Here is a 20,208-nt window from a genome sequence, read left to right as displayed (position 1 = left end):
CTCCAGAAGTAATGCTTAAAATACTCCCCCCAAAACATTTATTGTTTACCCATCCAATCATTAAATATGCCCTTTTTGAAGTCTAACTATAAAATCAGACTATGACTCTTACAAATAAAATTCAGCATATGAAGGGGCGCATGGGTGGCTCAGTCAGTTGAGTGCCAGACTCTTGATTTTGGCTCAGGTCACAATCTTGGGGGAGTGAGATTTAACCCCTTGTCAAGCTCTATGTTTAAGGTGGAGGAGCCTGCTTGAAATTCTTGCCTTCTCCCCCCGCCCCCTGGCTCAGGCTTGTGCATGCATTCGCTCTCTAAATAAAATATTTTTAAAAATAAAAAATAAAATAAAATTCAACAGATGCAATTAAGATATTTCCTATAACAAGAAAACAAACATAAGGGTAATTTCATCAGAAGCTCAGATTTTTAAGGGACAACTCCCAAGAAATGTGGGATAGGCACATAATTCATAATTAAAGTACAAAAGGAAGATTACTAGAGGTATAGCCCCAAATCCACTGGAGGGCTCAGTGCCTATACCACCTGAGCCTGTGAAAGTCAGTCAGGAAAGGTGATATTAAGAGAAACTAAGCAATTTATAAGTTATTGGCTTATGGAGTAATTGGAGTTCTATCCTTAAAGTAAGAACCCTCCAAAAAGCTATATTTTGGGATATTTAAATGACCTCCTTCATGAACAATGCCTTGCTACACTTTGCTTTAGTGAATGTCTTCATCTCTTATTAAGAGTCATTAAGAAAGAGACACAAAAACTGCTCTGCGTCCATTCTAGAATGACTGTCAAGGGCACACTTCTTTCCTTTGAACCCACACTAAACCCACTTGTGTGCCTACTGACACAGAGATGTATTCTTCTGTACATGAGACAACAGCTACATCAATAACAAGTTCGATCTTTTTCAGTTCATGCAAAGGTATTCCTTTTTTTTTAAGCATATAAATACAAATCACTGAAAATGTCAATTGACCACTTAAAGCATTAGACATATTACATCTGTGCCTAAAAACACTTTCAAAATTAATTCTCCTAAATATTAAAAATGGTTAAAATTGTCTTACTAGTTTTCATGACTTCCATCAAAATGCTATCAAAAGACAACAGAGAGATCTGGTTTTCTCCTTACTTGTCATTGGCCAGGTGGTAAAAGCGCCTATTCACACATCCAGTACACAGCAGGGTCACAGCATCCAGGTAGGAAAAGATCTTCAGCAAGATTTCTGAAGGCATACTGAGAGAGGGGAAGAATCGAGCATTTGAACTACAAGTTAACCAGAAAACCACCAGCTGTTCATCTCCAGACCGAAGGTGAGCAGCACCCTTCCTGTACGAGAGGCAAACTGACCCTTATCTTACACTGGTTTCTCAACTGAAATGTCCTGGCTACCACAATCCTCATGACCTGAACAAATCCAGAGACTCAAGGGTACAGGGAGCTAACTTCCTTGGCATGTTACTTATATGCACACACAATGGATCAAGAGACAGGATTTCCTTACTCCCTCATGAAAGTATGCATTATTCTTTGGTGAGATAAAAGGAAATAAGAGAAAAAGAATGCATTCTTAGCTATTAATAAAAAAATAATAATAATAAACCACAGAATCCTCGTCCTCCTCAAAAAAACAAAGGAACTGGAATAGGAAATACCCACTTATTTTCCACCTACCCCATACCACCCTCACATACTCTCTTCTTCCCCACACTTAAGACCTTCCTCTAGGTTTTAAGAGACTCCAAGCCCTGTAAGATTTTCTGAACTCCCTTTTCCTTTTTCATTTATAACCTAAATGAATGACATTTAGCTGCATTCTCTGAGGCTGAAGGAAAGCAAGCCAGAGAAGACTGTCACGGGGAGAGGGGAAGGGCCCAGGGATGACGAACCTAGGCAGTAAAACCCTTTGGCCAATTTAAAATGGCTTGCCCCTAATCTCTCCACTTGTGATTTCAACTATTTTAAATTTTCTAATTATGATGAAAATCAAGTTATTAAATGTGTCATAGGGAAATAATCAGTCCTAAGATTCTGATAATACTGAGAAAGAATGATGTGGACTCCCTCAGAGAAAAGATGAAGAATACAAGACAGACCAGACCCATGTCACTAGTCAGAGCTACCCCAACTCAAAAGCTTCAGAGATATTCAACCAGAGACTCCCTGATGGTTTAAACAAGCAGTTTTGCTTGGGGTTAATTAAATCCCTCCCACCAAATGAAATTCCTTACACTCAGAGTCAATAAATCAGATGCTTTAAGTGACAAAAGGTTGCTAATGCATAGATGGCAAAGTTGCAAGAAAACACATTTTGTGACCATTTGGATGACCTGCTGCACATAGTTTTCATATTTTGATTCAACTATTTCACAAAAACTCATAGTTATTATTTTTTAAATAATTATAATCCAAAAGAAAATGTAGAGCTGGTCTTAAAGAAAACATTCCAGAGTGGTATCTGGCAAATCCTATCTGGGGAGAATTATTGAGTTGGACTAAAATCCTACTCAAAGGCTCTTAGAGACTAACTCCCACCCCCTACCCAGCAGACTAACATAATGGGGGCTCTCCCTGTACTTCTAGCAAAAGCAGAAAACCCCCACTCCATAGTTAGAATAGTAGAGAGCAAAGACAGTCTTCATTATGGTTCATAAGGTTTCCACTGGGTCACCTTGTGCTGGATTCTAATCATTTTATACCACAGCAGGTGGAGGGGGGGTTGGGGGGAGGAAGAAAGTGAGAGAGAGGCAGGACAATCCAAGAAGCTCCAAGTGTCAGAGCACAGTATCTAGTACAGAGAAGGTCCTCAAATGTTTAATGGATGGATGAACCAATCGAGTATTTGTTCTAGTTCCTACATCACATTATTAGATGACAGATCATATTCACAGAGTATAGGGTTTAAAGCTTAAATTGCTGTCCTTAATTAACTTTTTTTTGTTTGTTTTCATTTCTTTTAAAGAATACACTGAAAGTATGTACTCTGTGAGCTGAGTTATAGTGTCAAAGCCCAAAACTTGAAAACAAGGAACTTATGTTTGAATCTGAATTTTGCAATGTGCAGACTCTGTGAGCCCTACTCTCCCCACCGTACATGTCTATGGGAACGCCACGCTTTCAGGGCTTCACACAATGCTCAGCACAGGGTTGGGTCCCACGAGTGTCAGTGCACTACAAATCCATGGGCATCTCAGCACCAATTTCAAATAATTAGTTCAAAGAAAGGATTCTACAGATTCTGTTGCCGAGGTCACAGTGCAGAACCTTGCCATGGCACAAGGGGCTCCCAAAGCATTGAACACTAAAAAATCCAGAGACCTCTGGAGCTTTTTCATCTTCTTTCCACTGTTTCAAGGGTCTTTATCAACTAGAAAGTGAATAATTTTGAAGAATATTTTTTTTAAGGAGGAAAATTGACTTGTCACTTTTAGAAGTTCACTTCATAAACCTAGTCTAATAATGACAGTGGTGACAGGCTGATGACTCACAGCAAACTCTCCATGTTGTACTTTCTTCCTACGCAATTCTATTCTTGGCTAAGAACAGCAGCTTGCTATGTACAGCACTGAAACTTTCTCTACAAGCTCCACCCCTGGGGCCTCCAGAAGAGCACCAACTACTGTGACTCACCTTTCCAGAGATGCAGGATGGTCAGCAGAGGGCTGCTTGTAGTGCCTTCCTCGCCTAGCGCACTGCTTCAGGGTGGCAGTGCCTGCGTAACTGGTGCCCGGTCTCTTCCTGAAAGTAAGCACAGAAAAGTGAAATCATGACAGGCGAACTGTCCAGTTCCCTCTACAAAACTGTAGAGGATTCATAAACTCCAAGAATGACTCCTTGTAAAATTGCATCATGGGAAGGAAGGAAGGAAGGAAGGAAGGAAGGAAGGAAGGAAGGAGGCAGGCAAGAGACTGTGAAATATTCCATGTCCTGAGTCCGTAAACCTGGTAACTGGACTTACTCTGATATGTTTTAAACATAAGATTCATCACTTTTGGCCTGTTGACTAAGATCAAGTAAACAACAAGATTAAATATTTGCTTTTGTAGGCTTTCAGCATATCAAAGACATTAAATAAGACTTATTTAATGGAATAAAAGGATAAATATAAAATGTATCACCTGGCCAGCTTCAGCAATACCATAGCAGAAACCTAATGAAAACAGCATCAATCAGGTAAGAAAACCTTTAGATTTGCAAACCAGAACTGCCCACACAATCTACAACTTTGCTGGTCTTAAGGGATGATGAATCCAACCCTAGCTCTGGCAATCACAGCTACAGAAATATCAAATACTCATCCTCAATTTTTTTTTCACATTTTAAATATCTCAGATTCAATGGAATATATTTTAACTGGCCATCTTTTTTTTTTTTCATTTTAGCAGTACAAAAAAATTGTAACTCTTACAATCAATGGCTTTTAAGGCTCAATGTAATAAGGTGTATTTTATGCAGTTTTCAGAAGTTCCTAATTTTTTTATTAAAATCACCCTCAAAACCAGCACTGCTCCACAGAAGTTTGATAGGGATCTGAAACCCCAGTAAGGCATGGAGCCCAAAACCCTCATTTTCTAGGCAGCAGCCCACAGACAGAGCTACTGGTGGATATGCTACTTCTCTTGGAAAGGTCTGGAAGCTTCTTCTTTACCATGCGCGCGCGCGCACACACACACACACACACACACACACACCAAACTACTGACCCACCTCCCACCCAGCATGTGACTAAAATCTAGAGTATCCATTCCATACATCCAGTTCACCAGTATGTCATTGCTCTGAGGATGTACTTTGTTCACCAAGAGTTTAGCACCCAAGCACGGCCTGCCCCTAGGAGGCATGGGACTGAATCACCCACAACCCAGCACAGCCTGAAACCCACGGTGGAACCATGCGCCCCATGAAGTGCACATCCACAAGCACTCAAATTGCCTGATGGCTCCCCAGGGGCTTTTGAGCATCCAGAGAATGTCTGTCCCCCCTTTATAGGTTTTTCTCTTCAGAAACATCATAATGAAGGGCCCATGATAAGCCCTCGATAAACACTGGCTAGCATCTGCATGCTGACACTATTGTCAACACAGGAGAGGGGGAACACAGGAAACCTTTCTAGATCCTGGAGGGTAACAAATTCGCCGAGGTAAAAACACTGGCTGCCCATGCTTCTCCATTCCAGCTTCAGCAGAAGACAGTCAATGTGCCTTTTGTCTTACCTGACTCCTAGCCAGGGAGTCCCTGGGAACGCAAAGAAGCTGGACACAACCAGTAGTTTGCAATCTGTGTGTTCCAGAACAGGAAGTGGAGGGAGAGGGGCAGAAGAGGCCCTACTCTGGAAAGTTCTGTAACGCTCCCACCCCTTATTTCAGAGAATTCCACCTATGCAGTAAATCTTTGTATTTCTGTTGAAAGTATTATTTAAGCAAAGATTTCCACAAGAGAAAATCTTCAACTCCACTAACCTGGCTCTAACACAGTAATAAGAAGTAAAATACAATTTCCTAATTGTATTAGTGTCCTAGGGCTCTCTTAACAAACTGACTTAAACTAGGTAGCTAAGAACAACAGAAATGTATTGTCTCAGAGTCCTAGAGGCCACAAGTCCAAAGTCAAGGAGTTGGGACAGCCATGCTCCCTCCACAAAGTCTCTACGGAAGAACCCTTCCTTGCCTCTTCCAGCTTCTGGTGGTTGCTGACAATCCTTGCTTTTCCTTAGCTTGTGGCAACTAAGATGACTAACTCTTATCTCTGCCCCATCTTTGCCCAGCCATCTTCCCGGTGTGTGTCTTCATCTCTTCTTCTAAGGACACCAGTCACATTTGATTTAGGATCCACCCTAACCAAGTGTGACCTCATTGTAACTACATCTACAAACACCCTATTTTCAAATAAAATCACACCCTAAGCTTCTGAGTAGACATGAATGGGGGGGGGGGGCACCATTTAACACAGTTTTTAAACAATATACATTTTTAAATGATTTAAGAGCACTCCTTATTTTAACTGGTTTACTTGTTGTAAATTCTATACCAACCTGTATTACATACTCAAAGATCAAATATCTTTAGTTGATAGAGGTTTCTAACATATAAGTTTTAAGAAAGGCATTTCTATAACTCCTCCATCAAATCCACTGTCTGCCTGGATTTTCCATACAGTGACCCTTAGACCCCTGCCAGTATGAATGGTCATGCTAAGAACTCCCAGAGTCTGTATTACACATTGTATGAAGACTGAGGAAGGCTTCTTTAACTTAAATGAATACTGCTGGGGTCACTCAAATATAAATTTGTTTAAAAGCATTAGTAAATTGACAACAGCTTTTTGCCATACATGTTTCCGCAATCAAAAATTGTCAAAAGAAATAAAATCTATTACCCTAAGTCCTTTCCACAGGAGTCGAAGAAAAGTAAATTAATACACTGTATCGATCAGTTTCAATCTAGCAAACTGGCAAAGACCACATAAAGAACATCTCATTCACTGCTGGGAGCATAAATTGGTATAAACAGTAAGGAAAGCCAAATCTGGTAGTGTTTACCAAGATCCTTAAAAGGCACATGTATTTTTTTTAAGCCAGGAATTTCACTTGTACAAATATATCCCAAAGCAAGAAAATGAGCCCAAAAATGTTGCTGGAGAAAGTCCATCTCAGACTTGCCTACACTGACAAACTTCCAGAGTCGATACAGGGATTGGTTCAACAGTGTGGCTACATACAGTGAACAATGCTCAGCCAATTAAAATGGACATTTTCAGCACAGAAAAAAAGTGTCTGAGATAGAAACAAGCTCATTACGTCTTTGTGTCTGCATGGCTCATGCCTCCATCTCCTTCAGGTATTCATGCAAATGTCACCAACTCACTGACAATTCCTTTGGCCATGTTCTCTAAAACTCCAATCCATACTACCCACACACACTCTAGGCCCTCTCCTTATTTCTCTCCTCAGTACATATCACCATCCTTCACTACATACACATCTTATCTCCTCTGCTTGCTATCACTGGAATTATAAGCTCCACACTGGCAGGTCTTTTGCATGAGTTTTGTTCACCCACAACATGCCTGGCATAGAGAGGCAATTGATAAATACCTGCTAAATTAATAACCTATGAATTGAAAAAATCAGGTTATATCAAGATATATCACATAATATTTTTTAATTTATCCCTTATGAGAAGAAGTAAACACACACAAAGAAAGAAGGTATGGAAAAAAAGACGAGGTATTAGCCAGTAATATGTGTGATTCACAGGACTGCAAAAAGTTATGAGGTTTTTGGGTGATGGATGTTTTTAAATGGGGGCTGGAGAGCTGAAAGGACAGAACTCCATGTGTTTTCTATTATTTCTTAATATATTGAATATGGAATAAACTGTGGGATTTTTGTTGTTTTAATTTCAAAACTGAGAATCCCATACACAAGGTTTGGATTCACAGTTTGATAGCACAATCCTTTCTTTAGGCAGGTGCAGTGGAGTGCCAGCTGCTCTGAAATCTGGGGGCACAGCCTGCAGAGAGCTCAAACGTTCTTTGAAGTCTCTTATTTTATCTTAAAAATTAATACAGGGATCCCTGGGTGGGGCAGCGGTTTGGCGCCTGCCTTTGGCCCAGGGCGCGATCCTGGAGACCCAGGATCAAATCCCACGTCGGGCTCCCTGCATGGAGCCTGCTTCTCTCTCTGCCTGTGTCTCTGCCTCTCTCTCTCTCTCTCTGTGTGACTATCATAGATAAATAAAAATTTTAAAAAATTAATACAAATGATGCACTTTACTGGATAATTTGTCGGTGGCTGTTCTAATATAACAAGTGGATTATATTACCTACAGTTGAACTACTTAACATTTTTCCCCAAAGCCACTGCATTAATTTTACATCGCAGGAGGATGCTCCATGCATTACCTGCCCACTGGCACCTGTTTGAGAAATACAGCCTATCTGTTGCTGTTTTGCTTTTCCATAACTAAAATAGATTTCATATGTCCATATTTGACAAATCAAAGATTACCGAAGTTCTAACAAGGCAATCACAGGGATTCATTTGAGGTCCCAAGACAGAGGTCCAGAGCCCAAGAGACTCATCTCCTGACTGTCCTTCCAGAGCTCTTCTCACCGTATTATATTCTATATCCTATTAGTATGGTTTTTGGTATATTGAAAGTACATTTCCATTTCTCCATAAAATAAACCAACTGCATATTTTCTAGGGCCACACAATTAACAAATCAGTAAGTTGCATGCATGTCCTCATGTAGATTTATGGGTCTACAAAATTAAGCGCATACTTAGCTGACATAATTAGTAAGATGACATTTTGTTTGAAAACAATGTTTTCGAGTAATACATTTTGCCTGATAGCCTTGAATATATTCAATATTTTTTAAGTTTACCTTAAAAAATTATCTTCTGAGCCTGATTTTTGATATATGATAAACCAAAGAAATTAAATCAAGTCCAAATTAAGCCAACCTAATATGCTGCCATTTTTCTCAGCTCATGATATTTACACATATTCACATCTTTCATTAAAAAGGGAACCATGGACTCCTTATTAAAATCTAATTTTTCTGTAGTAAAACAATAAAAATCACCACCCACTTAGACCATCTGCAATCATTTTCAGCAGCTTATTTTCCTTCCCATAAAGAATGCAGACCTCACCAAATCACAGGGTGACAAGCAGGCTCCCTTGCCAGGCACTCTAAGTACGTCATTACCAGGATGTTCACTCAACTTACAAAGTAATAGAAGATTCATCACATAAAAATCATTCTGCTCCCCACTGACAGAGCTCTATATATAAAGACTAATTTTAGTGTTAGTGGCAAATTGATCTAAAGTTCAGACCTCAAATTTAAATGCTCCTACAGAAGTTTTGAAGGCATTGTCACCATTTTAGTTGTCACAAGTCCTGTGGTATATCCAGCACTGCAGCTACACTCAAGAACCAACTACTGCCATAATACAAAGGTGCAGAGCACCACTTCCAAAAACAACATGACAGGGTTATGGACCCTTGGGTGAACATGGGACGTAGTCCTGGAGATTCGGGAAAACAAAATTCAAATTGTCGATTGTTAAATAACAATTGTTTTTTCTACATAAACACAGACATTCGGTTTATTAGAAGACACGATACACATGAGTTCTTTGTATCTTACAAATCACAAGGACGTGCAAGCAAAGAGAATCATCAAGGTTGCAAACTGCTCTTCATACTGTCACTCCACCTGGCACACTAACCGAGATGATGGCTGTAAAGTTAGGGACCACTCACCACAAGGGACCATGACAGCACCTCTGACAAACTGGATCATTCACTCTGAAATCAACCAACCTTTGGAGTTAAGCTAAAGAGCCTTCTGGATTATAGCTGCAGCATCCTGCTTCTTGCCCCTTCCCCATCTCCTCCAAGTTGCCTTCTCTCACTTAACAAGAGGACCACCCTTCAGCCGCAAGGTGCCCAAGGAAGAGAGGCAGAAGGGGATCAGGGGCCTGAACACCAAGGAGTGGCTATCAATAAGCATCCCTTCAGGGTTTGCCTAGCAGACCTATGGGGCTTCTGGGTGGCTCAGTTGCTAAGCAGTGGACTCCTGATTTCAGCTTCCACCATGATCTCAGGGTTGTGAGATGAAGTCTCACAGTGGAGCCTGCTTAAGATTCTCTCTCTCCCTATTCCTCTGCCCTCCCCATCTCTCCCTCACTCTCCCCGCCCCCCAACTCCATGGAAAGAAGAAAAGAAAGAGTAAAAAGAAACCAAACGAAAGGCACTGGAGGCCTCGAAATCCGAAATTCAGAAAGCTCTGCCCCAGGAAAACAAACTCCCAGACCAACCCGCCCACCAGAATTATCTGCTTAGAGGTTGTGTCCTCCATTCAGGAACCATGGGCGGGAGAGAAAATCGGTAACCTTTTGATGAGTAGATTCCAGAGCCTAATAAAAAGAACGAAAGGTGATTTTCCAGCCCCAGAAGAGACAAGCTACTTTAGGGATGAGCTCTGAACGGGTGCCCTTGGGGCGACCCGCAGGTGCAGACCAGGGCTGTGCACCTGCCCTCGCAGGTGGAGCGCATCCCGCAGGAGGCGCTGCTCCAGGGCTCCCAGCTCCCCACAGCGCCTACAACTGAATGAAGGGAAGGAGGAAGCCTGTTCCCCGGGTGGGGGGGAGCTAGGCTACTTGTATCAGGACGTGGGGTCTCCGCACGTTTCCAAGTTGAGGGGACGTCCTCCCGCGGTTCTCTGGACCTCTCCTGCACTAAGAACAGCCGAGAGTGAAATTAGTGGGGGAAGGTGCCGGGTACCGCCCCGCCCCGCGGCCCCCGACAGTCACCTGAACCCCGCGGGCCCGGGGGCCTCCCCGGCCAGCCCCGGGGCCGCGCCGACGCCGCCCGGCGGCCAATGCAGCGCCAGGAGGCCGCGCCAGTGCTGCAGCAGGAGTCGGCCGCGTCCCGTCGCCATGGAGACCCGGCGGGAGCGCCCGAGGCGGAGCGACGACGGAGGCAGGAGCGCGCCGCCCCACGCCACGCCCACTCGACGCCGGCGCGCGTGCGCAGGGGCGGGACGGAGGGCGGCCCGCCCTTCCGCCGGCTCGAGGAGCGGTTCTGGAAACTTCCGGGCCCTGCTTCTTCCCACGCCCCGCGGCCTGATGCCGAGGTCGCCGCGTGGCAAGCGGGCCGCCGAGTTTCGGTCCCGGGTGGGGGCACTGCCGCAACCTCGTCTCTCCCCAGCCGCTGGCTTTGGGGAAGTTTGTGCTGCCTCCCGTCTGGTGGCCTTGGGAAGAAACTGAAACACAGGCTACATCATTTCCCCACAAGCAACAGCAGAGCCATAGTCAGACTGAGAATTTCGCAGTTTACAGTCCTCTCGAAGGGCTGCAAGAACACCCAGTTCGTAATCGCTAATTTGATTGCCGCCCGTTGAGCGATCGCCCCGCCCACCCTGGCGCCAAATAGGTGGAGCGCATGCGCAAGGAACTCTGGAAGGTGGCGGAAAGGCCACGCGCTGTCTGGCCGCCTTGCACTGTGGGAGTTGTAGTCCCGGTGCCTTTCCCGCTGCGGTAGCTCTGCGAGGAGTGAGGGCCTCGGACTACTGTTCCCAGGACTCCCCGAGGTGTCCCAGGTTACTTTGCAGAGGCATGGCGGGTAGTGTGTGAATGTCAATACGGCAGGTAATTAAATCACTTTAATTCTAGTAGAAAGAGCACAGAAGGGAAGAAGAGGTGGACACGGCTTCTTTCGGGAGCTAACTTTTTTGCCGAACAAGCCGTGCAGAATCACCGATGTGACTGTGTAGCGCTGAGGACACTCTGGCCGGGCGTGTATTGGGTAGTGAAGCTTTGCGGTTCCCCGCTGGCACCTTTGTAAAGCGGAGCGGTTTTCTGTGATCATGATTTGTACTTTCTTACGAGCTGCGCGGTGTGCGGAGAAGCTGTGCAGGTCGTCAGGGAAGCCGTTGTTTCCGCCACACTTCGTGCTTAACAGAGCTCGCTTGAAGACCGCGTCGGGTTTGAGCTGGGGTCTGCGAGAGCAAAAGAAAGCGGTACGACCTGAGAGTATCCTTGGAGTCACCCAGAAAACCATCTGGACGCAGAGGCAGAGCCCCCAGAGGGCAGGAGACGACGGCAGCAAACAAGTGTCCGTGCACAGCCAGAGAGGGGAACCCGTCGTCTCAACGTCACAGAAAGGTAACGGGAGTGATGAGTCTATCAGCAAACGTGGCGAGAGCGAGCAGGGTCCCTCCTTCGCACAAGTTCAGGGCTAAAGGTAGAAAAACGGTTCACACAAATTAAAAGGTAGGACCGTTCAACACAGTTCAGAGTTTGAGACTATAGACCCACAGACTTCTTTTCTTCACAGACTTGAACTCGGATTTCAAAGTTGCTTTTTAGGTGACTTTGTTGAGTTGTGGCGAGAAAATGTTTCCCAGCTTTTATTACAACTTAACCGTTGTTGAGTACTTGATAGTAAGTCAGTAGACTTCACAGATGTGGTTTACCACAGTTGAGTTTCCTGTTCCCTCCCTCAAACATTAAAATTCTGTGTGTGAGGCACACTTCCCCAGTTTCACACAACGGAAAATTAAAGCCACATCTTCTAATCTTAATTTCCTAGTACCCAGGTCATTGCTCTTTAGAACAGCCGTTCACCAGTAGTTCTTGAGCTTCCATTTCTTCTGCATACACTTGAGCAGATGCTAACGGGTGTGCCAGAGAGTTCCTGTACACAAACAGATGCACTCAATGAGGAGGAGGTAGGTACAGTGTGAAACAATGAAAACATGGTAGTTTGCTGCAAAGAGTACCAGAGAGCACAAAATAGATACAGAGTAATTGGGTAGAATAAATAAAAGAAATACTATTGAGGCATAATCCGTGGGGACCTACTCAACGTAGGTCAGCCCAACACTGCTCCTGAATGACTGCGGCGCCCAGATGTTGAGTTAGACTCTTCACGCTACAGAATTAAAGGTGTTCCAAACCGTTTACCTCCAAGTGACACGAGAAGTGATAGAAAGAACATATGTAATACGGAAGGCACAATGTCTTTCTGTCAGGGAAAGTCAGGTTTTCACAGATGAGATGATGAATTTAACGTTTATTGTTTATTTCTTCATTTCACAGTAATTTGTGGAAAAATAAGTAAAAAGGAAGCAAAGAGTTCAGACATCTTGATTTTACCATGCAGAGATGACTTTTGTTAATATTTTGCTCTATGTTATTTCCGTGCATATACTTTTTTTTTAGTGCATATATACTTTTTTAACATTAACAAAAAAACCTGTATCCTAGCAATTGTTTTGTAATCTGTTGAATATGTAAAATACATGTTCATTCATTCATAATAGCCTGAACAGAGCTGTGAGGGATGATTAAAAGTTCAGCATGAATGAACAACCTGTATGCAGAGGGCAGAGGCAGAGACTGTCAAACAGCATGTGTCAGGTCGTCGCTCCAGCAATAGGGCTGCTTACGCTGCAGACGGGTCCTGCTGCAGAGTCCTGCCCTGATCTGGACCCCATTCAAAGGCAACAGCCTTCCTGGTGACTCAGCGAATGAGTGGGAGCAGTATTCCCAAATGTGGGATATGCTGCCCACAGCGTCCAAAGGAACCTATCACACACCACACTAGGGTATACAAGATGCAGTAGTTTCTTTTATTTGAGATGGAGTGTCTTAGCATGCCCCATGCAGTATACCCCTAAGGGTTTTGCTCATGTGGTTGGTGAGCTCTGGATCTGTTTTTTGGCCTCATCCCCCACATTTGGAGTACCTGTGTTTACCAAGCTTCCTGACACACATGCCACTTGTTACTTTGGGCTCTGACGAATATGATGGCATAAATAGAATGGACTATTGTGATGTCTTGCAAAATGTCCACAACAGCATTGTCCAAATAAAACTTTTCGCAGAGACAGAGATGTTCTATACGTATGAGGTCTCTACATGTGGCTGTTCAGCACTTGAAATGTTGCTAGTGTGATTGAGGGACTGAGTGTTTAATTTTAAGTTAACGTAACTTTAAAATAACACTCACATAGCCATGTATGGTGTGTGGTTACTCTACAGGACAGCCAAAGTCCAGAAGGCTCAGGTCCCTAACAATCACATTGTAACACATACCTAACAAATCCTAGGTGAGACCATACATAGACGTTGTTGTCATTTTGTGTTCCAACAAGCGCTACCTGTTGGTAGCAGGTGCTTCGTATTCTAAGTTTATCCGATTATCAGCTCTGGCCAAGCAAATTCCTTTTCTGAATTCCATTCTGCCAGTGGGGGCAGCCTGGTGGGAAGGTGACTGGAAGAGTTGAGGCCTGTGCTGATCCCTTGGACTACAGTTAACAAAGCAAACACTTCATCTGTGAACAGAATGTGACCGGCACTGCCAAATCTGTAACATGTTTTCATGCCGAGGGCCTGGGGCACTTGTTTCAAGTGTTTTGTCATCTTAGAAAGTAAAGAAGTGTTAAAATTATACTACTAAATAAAATTAAAATACAAATTCCTTGGCCCAGAATTCTGCTGAGGTTCTTTTGAAAACTTTCTTTAGGTGGTTCTGATTTGTGGGGAGGCTTGAAAGCAGCTGTTCCAGCATGCATGCAGACCCCCCCGGAGGGTCCTGGGTCCACATCTCACCCTCCAGAAGTGCTGAAGCCATGCGCGTTCCTGCCCATCTGGCACACCTCTAACTCAGTGGTGCTTTCTGTTTACAGTGAAAGAAGCTGGAAGAGATTTTACCTATTTGATAGTGGTGCTTATTGGAATCACCGTCACAGGTTGATCACAGCAAGTATAATGTCTGTCCCTAAAATCTGTTTAATTAAACATTTGTCTTGCTCTTGATTTGCTTGATCTTCTTTTTCTATAATTCGCAGGTGGCTTGTTTTACACAATTTTCAAAGAACTTTTTTCTTCATCCAGTCCTAATAAGATCTATGGGAAAGCCTTAGAAAAATGCAGATCACACCCCGAGGTGAGTCTTCCAGATGCAGTCACACACACTCTGAAGATCCGGAGAAGATGCCAGGGTCGAGGGACAGAACTCACATATTGGTTCTGAGACTAGTGACGTTTATAGGATAATAAAGTCATAACGGTTGGATTGTGATTATGTTATTAGCTCTTTGTTCTGTACTTGAAATGCCTTAAGACCACCTAAAGGTCTGTGTAGCGATGTGTTTCCATCCTAATTATACAAGAGAGTCACTTATTGTCATAGATGTTAAATGCTTAGATCTTCCCAGAGTTTTAAACTCATGCGGTAAGTTTCTAGTCTTATAAAAAAGCTTAGTGACCCCATGATCATAATGATAATTCTTGACACTAAAGGCACATTATGCACCAGGCACTGCACTCAGCACATCCTCTTTCTTGGATCTCATGAAAGCCATTTGTGTTAAATACTACTGACTGTGTCATTTGCAGAAGGGGAGACTGACACTTTAGAGACTGGGTAACAACTGAGATTGCTGAGCTGTAAATGATACAGCCAGGACCTGAGGCCAAGTTTGTGTGACTCCAAAGCTTATGCTCTTAAGCACGGCCTGCCCATGGGAGGAGGCTGACATATGGGAAAGCTGCCCATGTTCTGTTACGAGTCCTGTCCAGAAGGAGGGCTTTCCGTGATGCTTTCCAGTCACAGGTAGAAAGCCAGCGCAGCCATTGTAGTGCCAGAGCGGAAACTCTTTGAAATCTCAATCCCTGTATCTTGAAGGAAAACAGCAAACAGCACCAAAAACCAGGCGGGTGGCTTCTCACCCAGACCCAGGAGTAATACAGCACCCTGTGAGGGGGAGGCGTGAGGCTGCAGGTGCCCTCAGTAGGCGCAGGTCCCTGACCGCTTTCCCTGGGCTCCATGGTATTTGCATTTTAAATTCAGGAAGAACTGCATGTCCACGTCATTGTGAGTTTTCCCTTAGGAATCGTGGGTTCATACCTCTAGATCTGGCTTATTCTAAGCAGTTGATTGTTGCAGGTGCCCCTGCCGTCTGGAAGTGGTGCGCTCCCATGAAAGTTCTCATAAGTCAGAAGCGTAAAGCAAGGGCGCAGCCACCATTTATTTCATGGAAGCAAGAAGCATTTGGATTTTGTTCAGTTAGCAGTAACAGGTATTAGCGTAGGTCCTTCTTAAAAGCAACGTGGTCAAGCCAACTTTTGGATAGCTGGAGAAACCTGTACTCGTTCTTCTTTTTCACTGTCTCTAGTGACTCAGAAAGTTGTCTTATTCTTGTAGCTTTGAGTATTAGACCCCATTAGATACATTTCACTAAAAACATTCAAATGTATATTTAAGCATTTGCCCCCATTGTTGTGTCCGGTCTTTGTGAGGGAAGTGGGGTCACCTGTCCTGAAGCTGTAGCTCACACCGCAGAATCACCTACCCCATTGTCTGCAGGAAATATATCCTTGTGGGAGGGTTTTCGCCTAATTCTTTTTTTGGTCCGTTTTCTCATCAGTGGAGTTGTCATTTTGAAAGGGTCCCAGGCTTAATGATTTGTTTTCTTTAAAAAAGTTACTTGATTTGTCAGAACATATTTCCCTAGGAAGCTTGAAGGGTGGAGGCCTCACCGAGTCTGTCCCACAGGTCATCAGCATCTTCGGGGAGCCCGTGAAGGGCTACGGGGAGGCGACGCGCCGTGGACGGAGACAGCACGTCAGGTACCCGTTCACATGTGTTCAGGAAGCTCGGGCGCTTGTTTAAGTGACAGAAGTTTAAGCCACGCTCTTCCATTTTCTTGGCAGTTTTATTGAATATGTAAAGGATGGGCTGAAACACATGCGTGTGAAGTTCTACATCGAGGGCTCCGAGCCTGGGAAACAAGGAACAGTGCATCTTGAAGTGAAGGAGGTATGGGGACCTTGTGGGACTTGGTGGAGACCTCATGGGACTTTGTGGGGACCTTGTGGGAACTTTAGGGGGCCTTAGGAGGATCAAGGGCTCTGACGCAGCAGGACATAAGCTCTGGGGACAGAAGTTACACCAAGAAATATGTTTATTTTTCAGAACCCAGAAAGTGGCGAATATGAATTTCGATACATATTTGTTGAACTTGAGCCCCACCCTAGAAGAACTATCATCATCGAAGACAATCGATCCTGAGCTGACTGCAAGACCCCCGCAAGCACGGTTTCCAAGCACACGTGGAGTGGTGCGGGCACACAGCTCCGCCCTTCCCCACTCTCCTCCCAAGGCTGTAGAATAAGATAGGAAAGAGTGTGTAGCACATAAAAGTGAATGTAACTGGGTAGTAGTTGCATTTAGATACACGTACGTGGAGAATTTCTTACAGAGGGCAAATCATGAAAAAGAACATACTTTATGGTATCTCTGAATCGATCATGGGCAGTATTTCTGTTCTAGTTAATATCTTTCATGATAAGAAATCTGTTATTAAAAACTATACCATGTAAATAAGCAAAAAGAGTTCAATATTTTATGCTTTCATGCTGTATAACTGTAAAATCTGTGAAATAAAGTCAGAAGTAACAGAGATGTCAGAAGCTGCTTGCTTCCACACACTTGGGAATCTGACTTGAACATGTGAGAACATTTGAGAACTGTAGGAAGTTCAAGTGACAAATGCAAATATTAAACGTATGCTTCAGCACACCTGTAGCAAGGTGTATACACCACAGTTTATAGCACTGTAGTGTGTCTCGTACTTCCAGCTCAGCAAGTGGGAACACTGGCTGCAGTGGGAGAAGCCCACGCCCGCTCATCGGGGGCCATTGGATCCTCAACCAGGGCAGAGGCCTGTATAGATGCCACACCTCACCGTCTGACCTCACTGTCCAGCTGAACAAGCGGTAAGGTGCAAGCACCAACCACGAATTGGCATCACCGAGTGTCCCCACGCCCTGGAGAACACAAGTCCCTCTTCACTGCTGAAGGAACGTGGAGACAGCCTGGTGCCAATATACATACAATGCCTTTGTGGGACAGGACCATCATCCCAAGTATCTATGGGCGATCTGGAGAAAACTGACCCTAACTTCCAAGAGTGCAGTCATGTGACTGTAAAGTGCCTGTGCATTAGAAATGTCCTTTTCTGTGGGGCCTGGGAGTGCTGCGGGGGGGGGCGGGGGGGGTGTAGTATATCACATGACAAGAGGGTTAAGGTTCTCCAGTAGCAATGGAGAACATGAGAAACTGAGCAGGAGCAGAAGCTACTTTGTCTGTGGTAACAGAAGAGGACTGGTGGGCAGCCCCTGGGGCTCAGTGGTTTAGCGCCACCTTCAGTCCAGGGCCTGATTCTGGAGACCCGGGATTGAGTCCCACGTCAGGCTCCCTGCGTGGAGCCTGCTTCTCCCTCTGCCTGTGTCTCTGCCTCTCTCTCTGTGTGTCTCTCTCATGAGTAAATAAAACCTTAAAAAAAAAAAAAAAAGGACTGGTAGCTGCAGGAGGGACGAGAGCCAGGAAGGAGGCCAGCATGAAGGCCATTAGGACAGTTCAGACACTGATGAAGCCAGAGAAGGTGTACCGTGGAAGCATGTTTAGGGGTAGAGGCCAAGTGGGTGCAGAGGGAATAGCCCAGGATAGCCCCCGGGTCCACCTAGAGTGAGCATAGTAAGAACTAGGGGAGGGAGTGGGGATGCTAAGTTGAGCATCTAGGTTAACGAGCCCCCGAGTCAGCCACGTGGTGGGTCTAGGAGCAACTGGACAGTCGAGTCTGGTGCTCAGGACACTGTGGCCTAGAGAAGGAGCTCAGAGAGCCCCACACGGAGGAAGCAGCTGAGGCGGACAGAGGTGAGCAGGCACGGGCACGGGCGGTGCGGGAAGGCACATCACCTCGCGCCCCCCCCCCTTCTCTATAATGATTAACAGACACTAAGTAAAGCATCAGTGTGTTTGCACTTTGAACCGGTTTTTTTTTTCTAGGATTCCTAAAGATGAAAGAAATCTGGGGACATGCAAAAGAAAAGGAGGCAAGAGAGGAGACGCTGAAATGCAGGGAAGAAAAGGGACAAGGACAGAGCGAGGTCCCAGGGGACTGGATTCAGGGCAGAACCCAGGGAGGCAGGGGGGAGGGGCACAAGGGCAGAGAAGTCTGCGGGGGGGTTGGGAGGGACAAGTTCAAAGTCGGCCCCAGCTGCTTCGCCTGAGTGTGTCATGAGCCAAGAAGACGCTCAAGTGGGGTTGGGCCTCGGAGAGTGGGACGAGGTGTGGGATAGTCTCCGAAGGGCAAGAGGGGAGACGGGGGCATGGTGGCCAGGGTGAGAGCAGGCCCAGAAAGTGGCACAGCTGTGTGACCGCTGCCACAGACAGAACAGATGAGGCAGGTGGTTGGGTTCAGGTGAGTGAGGCCCCTGTGCCGCAGGAAGAGGGGGCTTGTGTCCCCTGGAGGCCACGTGCCCTCACAGAGGGCCCTGCCGCCCAGATGGCTGTGCTCACTGGTGGGGACGGCGGACAGTCGCAGACCGGGACACACCTACCCATGCGGAGGTCAGTCACACGCTCAAACGAATGGCGCTGGGCGTCGGGTACCAGGTGGGGAGGAAGGGAGTGGAATCTGCCCCACACCACACAAGTGTCTGTCCCACATAGATTAACACCTTACAACTTCGGTCATCCTTGTGACCTTTGTGGGAAGGATCTTGTAAGACACAGAATGAGAAATCATGAAGAAAAAGATTGGTCTTAAGATTAGGAACTTCAAAAAAAAAAAAAAAAGATTAGGAACTTCAGGGGACGCCTGAGTGGCTCAGCGACTGAGCATCTGCCTTCGGTTCAGGGAGTGATCCTGGGGTCCGGGATCGAGTCCCACACTGGGCTCCCTGTGAGGAGCCTGCTTCTCCCTCTGCCTGTGTCTCTTCCTCTCCCTCTCTATGTCTCTCATGGATAAATAAATAAAATTTTTTTAAAAAGATTACAGAGGGGCACCTGGGGGGCTCAGTCGGTTGAGCGTCTGACTCTTGATTTCGGCTCAGGTTATGATCTCAGGGTCCCAGGATTGAGCCACAGGCAGGGTTCTGCACTCGGCGTGGAGTCTGCTTGTTCCTCTCCCTCTGTTCCTCCCCCCACTCAAACTCTCTCCACCTCTGAAATAAGTATATAATATCTTGAAAAAAAAAAACTAGAAAAAAATTAAGCCACTAATGAGAATGCTTTACAGCACCTATAGCAAAGGAAGGATTACTTGCAAAGAGCTTGAAGACAACCAGTGAGCTAGAAGCAGCAACCCAGGGCGAAAGTGGGCATGTTAACATCCCAGAACAGTTAATAGTAAAGGGAGGGCACGTGGAGCTGAGGAGCTTCCGAGAGAACCTCCAGCCTCACTGAAATCAGGAACGTGCAGCGTGGGCTCCTCGTTTCCATCTGCCAGACGGGTGAACGCTTTGAAATCAGTAAAGAAGTGAATGGTCTTAGAACATAAACACAGGTTTTTGTCCCCAGCTGACTTAAAGTCAATAAAACATTCTGTTTAAATGTTAAGAAAAAAGAAAGAGAATGGACAGGGAGCCCTGACCCACTGCTTGGAGGGGCCGGAGGGGGGGGGGGAAGTGGCACTTGCTGGACAGCGCACTCGACACTGCTCAAAAAAGTTGAAAATAAATGCACAACGTCCCCAACCAGGATTTCCTCCCATCAGGGGCCTAGGACGCCTCACGCGCACAGGCCCCGAACCCAGAGCAAGACATGCGAGAGCCAAACACTGGCAAGTTTGGACCAGAGCCTGGAGGAGGACACTGGGATCC

General features: G+C 45.3%; 2 protein-coding genes across 8 annotated transcripts in view; one reads left to right on the top strand and one right to left on the bottom strand.

Moving 5' to 3' along the window:
• FBXO15 (F-box protein 15) overlaps positions 1 to 10,500 on the bottom strand; it is a 47,274-nt gene extending 36,774 nt beyond the window's left edge. For 2 of the 7 annotated variants that reach the window (XM_077881584.1, XM_077881504.1), the window contains exons 1-3: positions 10,345 to 10,500; positions 3,646 to 3,753; positions 1,147 to 1,251 (exon numbers count right to left, since the gene is read on the bottom strand). In XM_077881584.1, coding sequence (XP_077737710.1) covers positions 1,147 to 1,251; positions 3,646 to 3,753; positions 10,345 to 10,472 — 341 coding nt within the window. In that variant the 5' untranslated portion in view covers positions 10,473 to 10,500. Of the gene's footprint in view, positions 1 to 1,146; positions 1,252 to 3,645; positions 3,754 to 10,064; positions 10,084 to 10,191; positions 10,270 to 10,344 lie in introns of those variants that run through there. The other 5 variants (XM_077881128.1, XM_077881269.1, XM_077881337.1 and 2 more) reach the window with 4 other exon arrangements.
• Positions 10,501 to 10,599: 99 nt separating this feature from the next.
• TIMM21 (translocase of inner mitochondrial membrane 21) lies at positions 10,600 to 17,005 on the top strand. The gene is made up of 6 exons (XM_077881705.1): positions 10,600 to 11,697; positions 14,226 to 14,288; positions 14,388 to 14,485; positions 16,097 to 16,170; positions 16,255 to 16,360; positions 16,517 to 17,005. The coding sequence occupies exons 1-6, from the start codon at positions 11,400 to 11,402 to the stop codon at positions 16,610 to 16,612; spliced, it is 735 nt and encodes a 244-aa protein (XP_077737831.1). The 5' UTR covers positions 10,600 to 11,399; the 3' UTR covers positions 16,613 to 17,005.
• The last annotated feature ends 3,203 nt before the right edge of the window (positions 17,006 to 20,208 follow it).

Source organism: Canis aureus, chromosome 1 (assembly GCF_053574225.1).
Source record: "Canis aureus isolate CA01 chromosome 1, VMU_Caureus_v.1.0, whole genome shotgun sequence".
In the NCBI taxonomy this organism is placed as follows: Eukaryota; Metazoa; Chordata; class Mammalia; order Carnivora; family Canidae; genus Canis; species Canis aureus.
The sequence above is the reverse complement of the archived record's forward strand: the minus strand, read 5'-3'. Positions and strand labels throughout refer to the sequence as shown.

Excerpts from the sequence above, each read along its gene's own strand:
- TIMM21 (XM_077881705.1), top strand. The coding sequence starts at position 11,400 with ATGATTTGTACTTTCTTACGAGCTGCGCGGTGTGCGGAGAAGCTGTGC. Across the intron at positions 14,289-14,387 it reads TATTGGAATCACCGTCACAG|GTGGCTTGTTTTACACAATT; the intron begins GTTGATCACAGC and ends TATAATTCGCAG. Across the intron at positions 14,486-16,096 it reads AATGCAGATCACACCCCGAG|GTCATCAGCATCTTCGGGGA; the intron begins GTGAGTCTTCCA and ends TCTGTCCCACAG.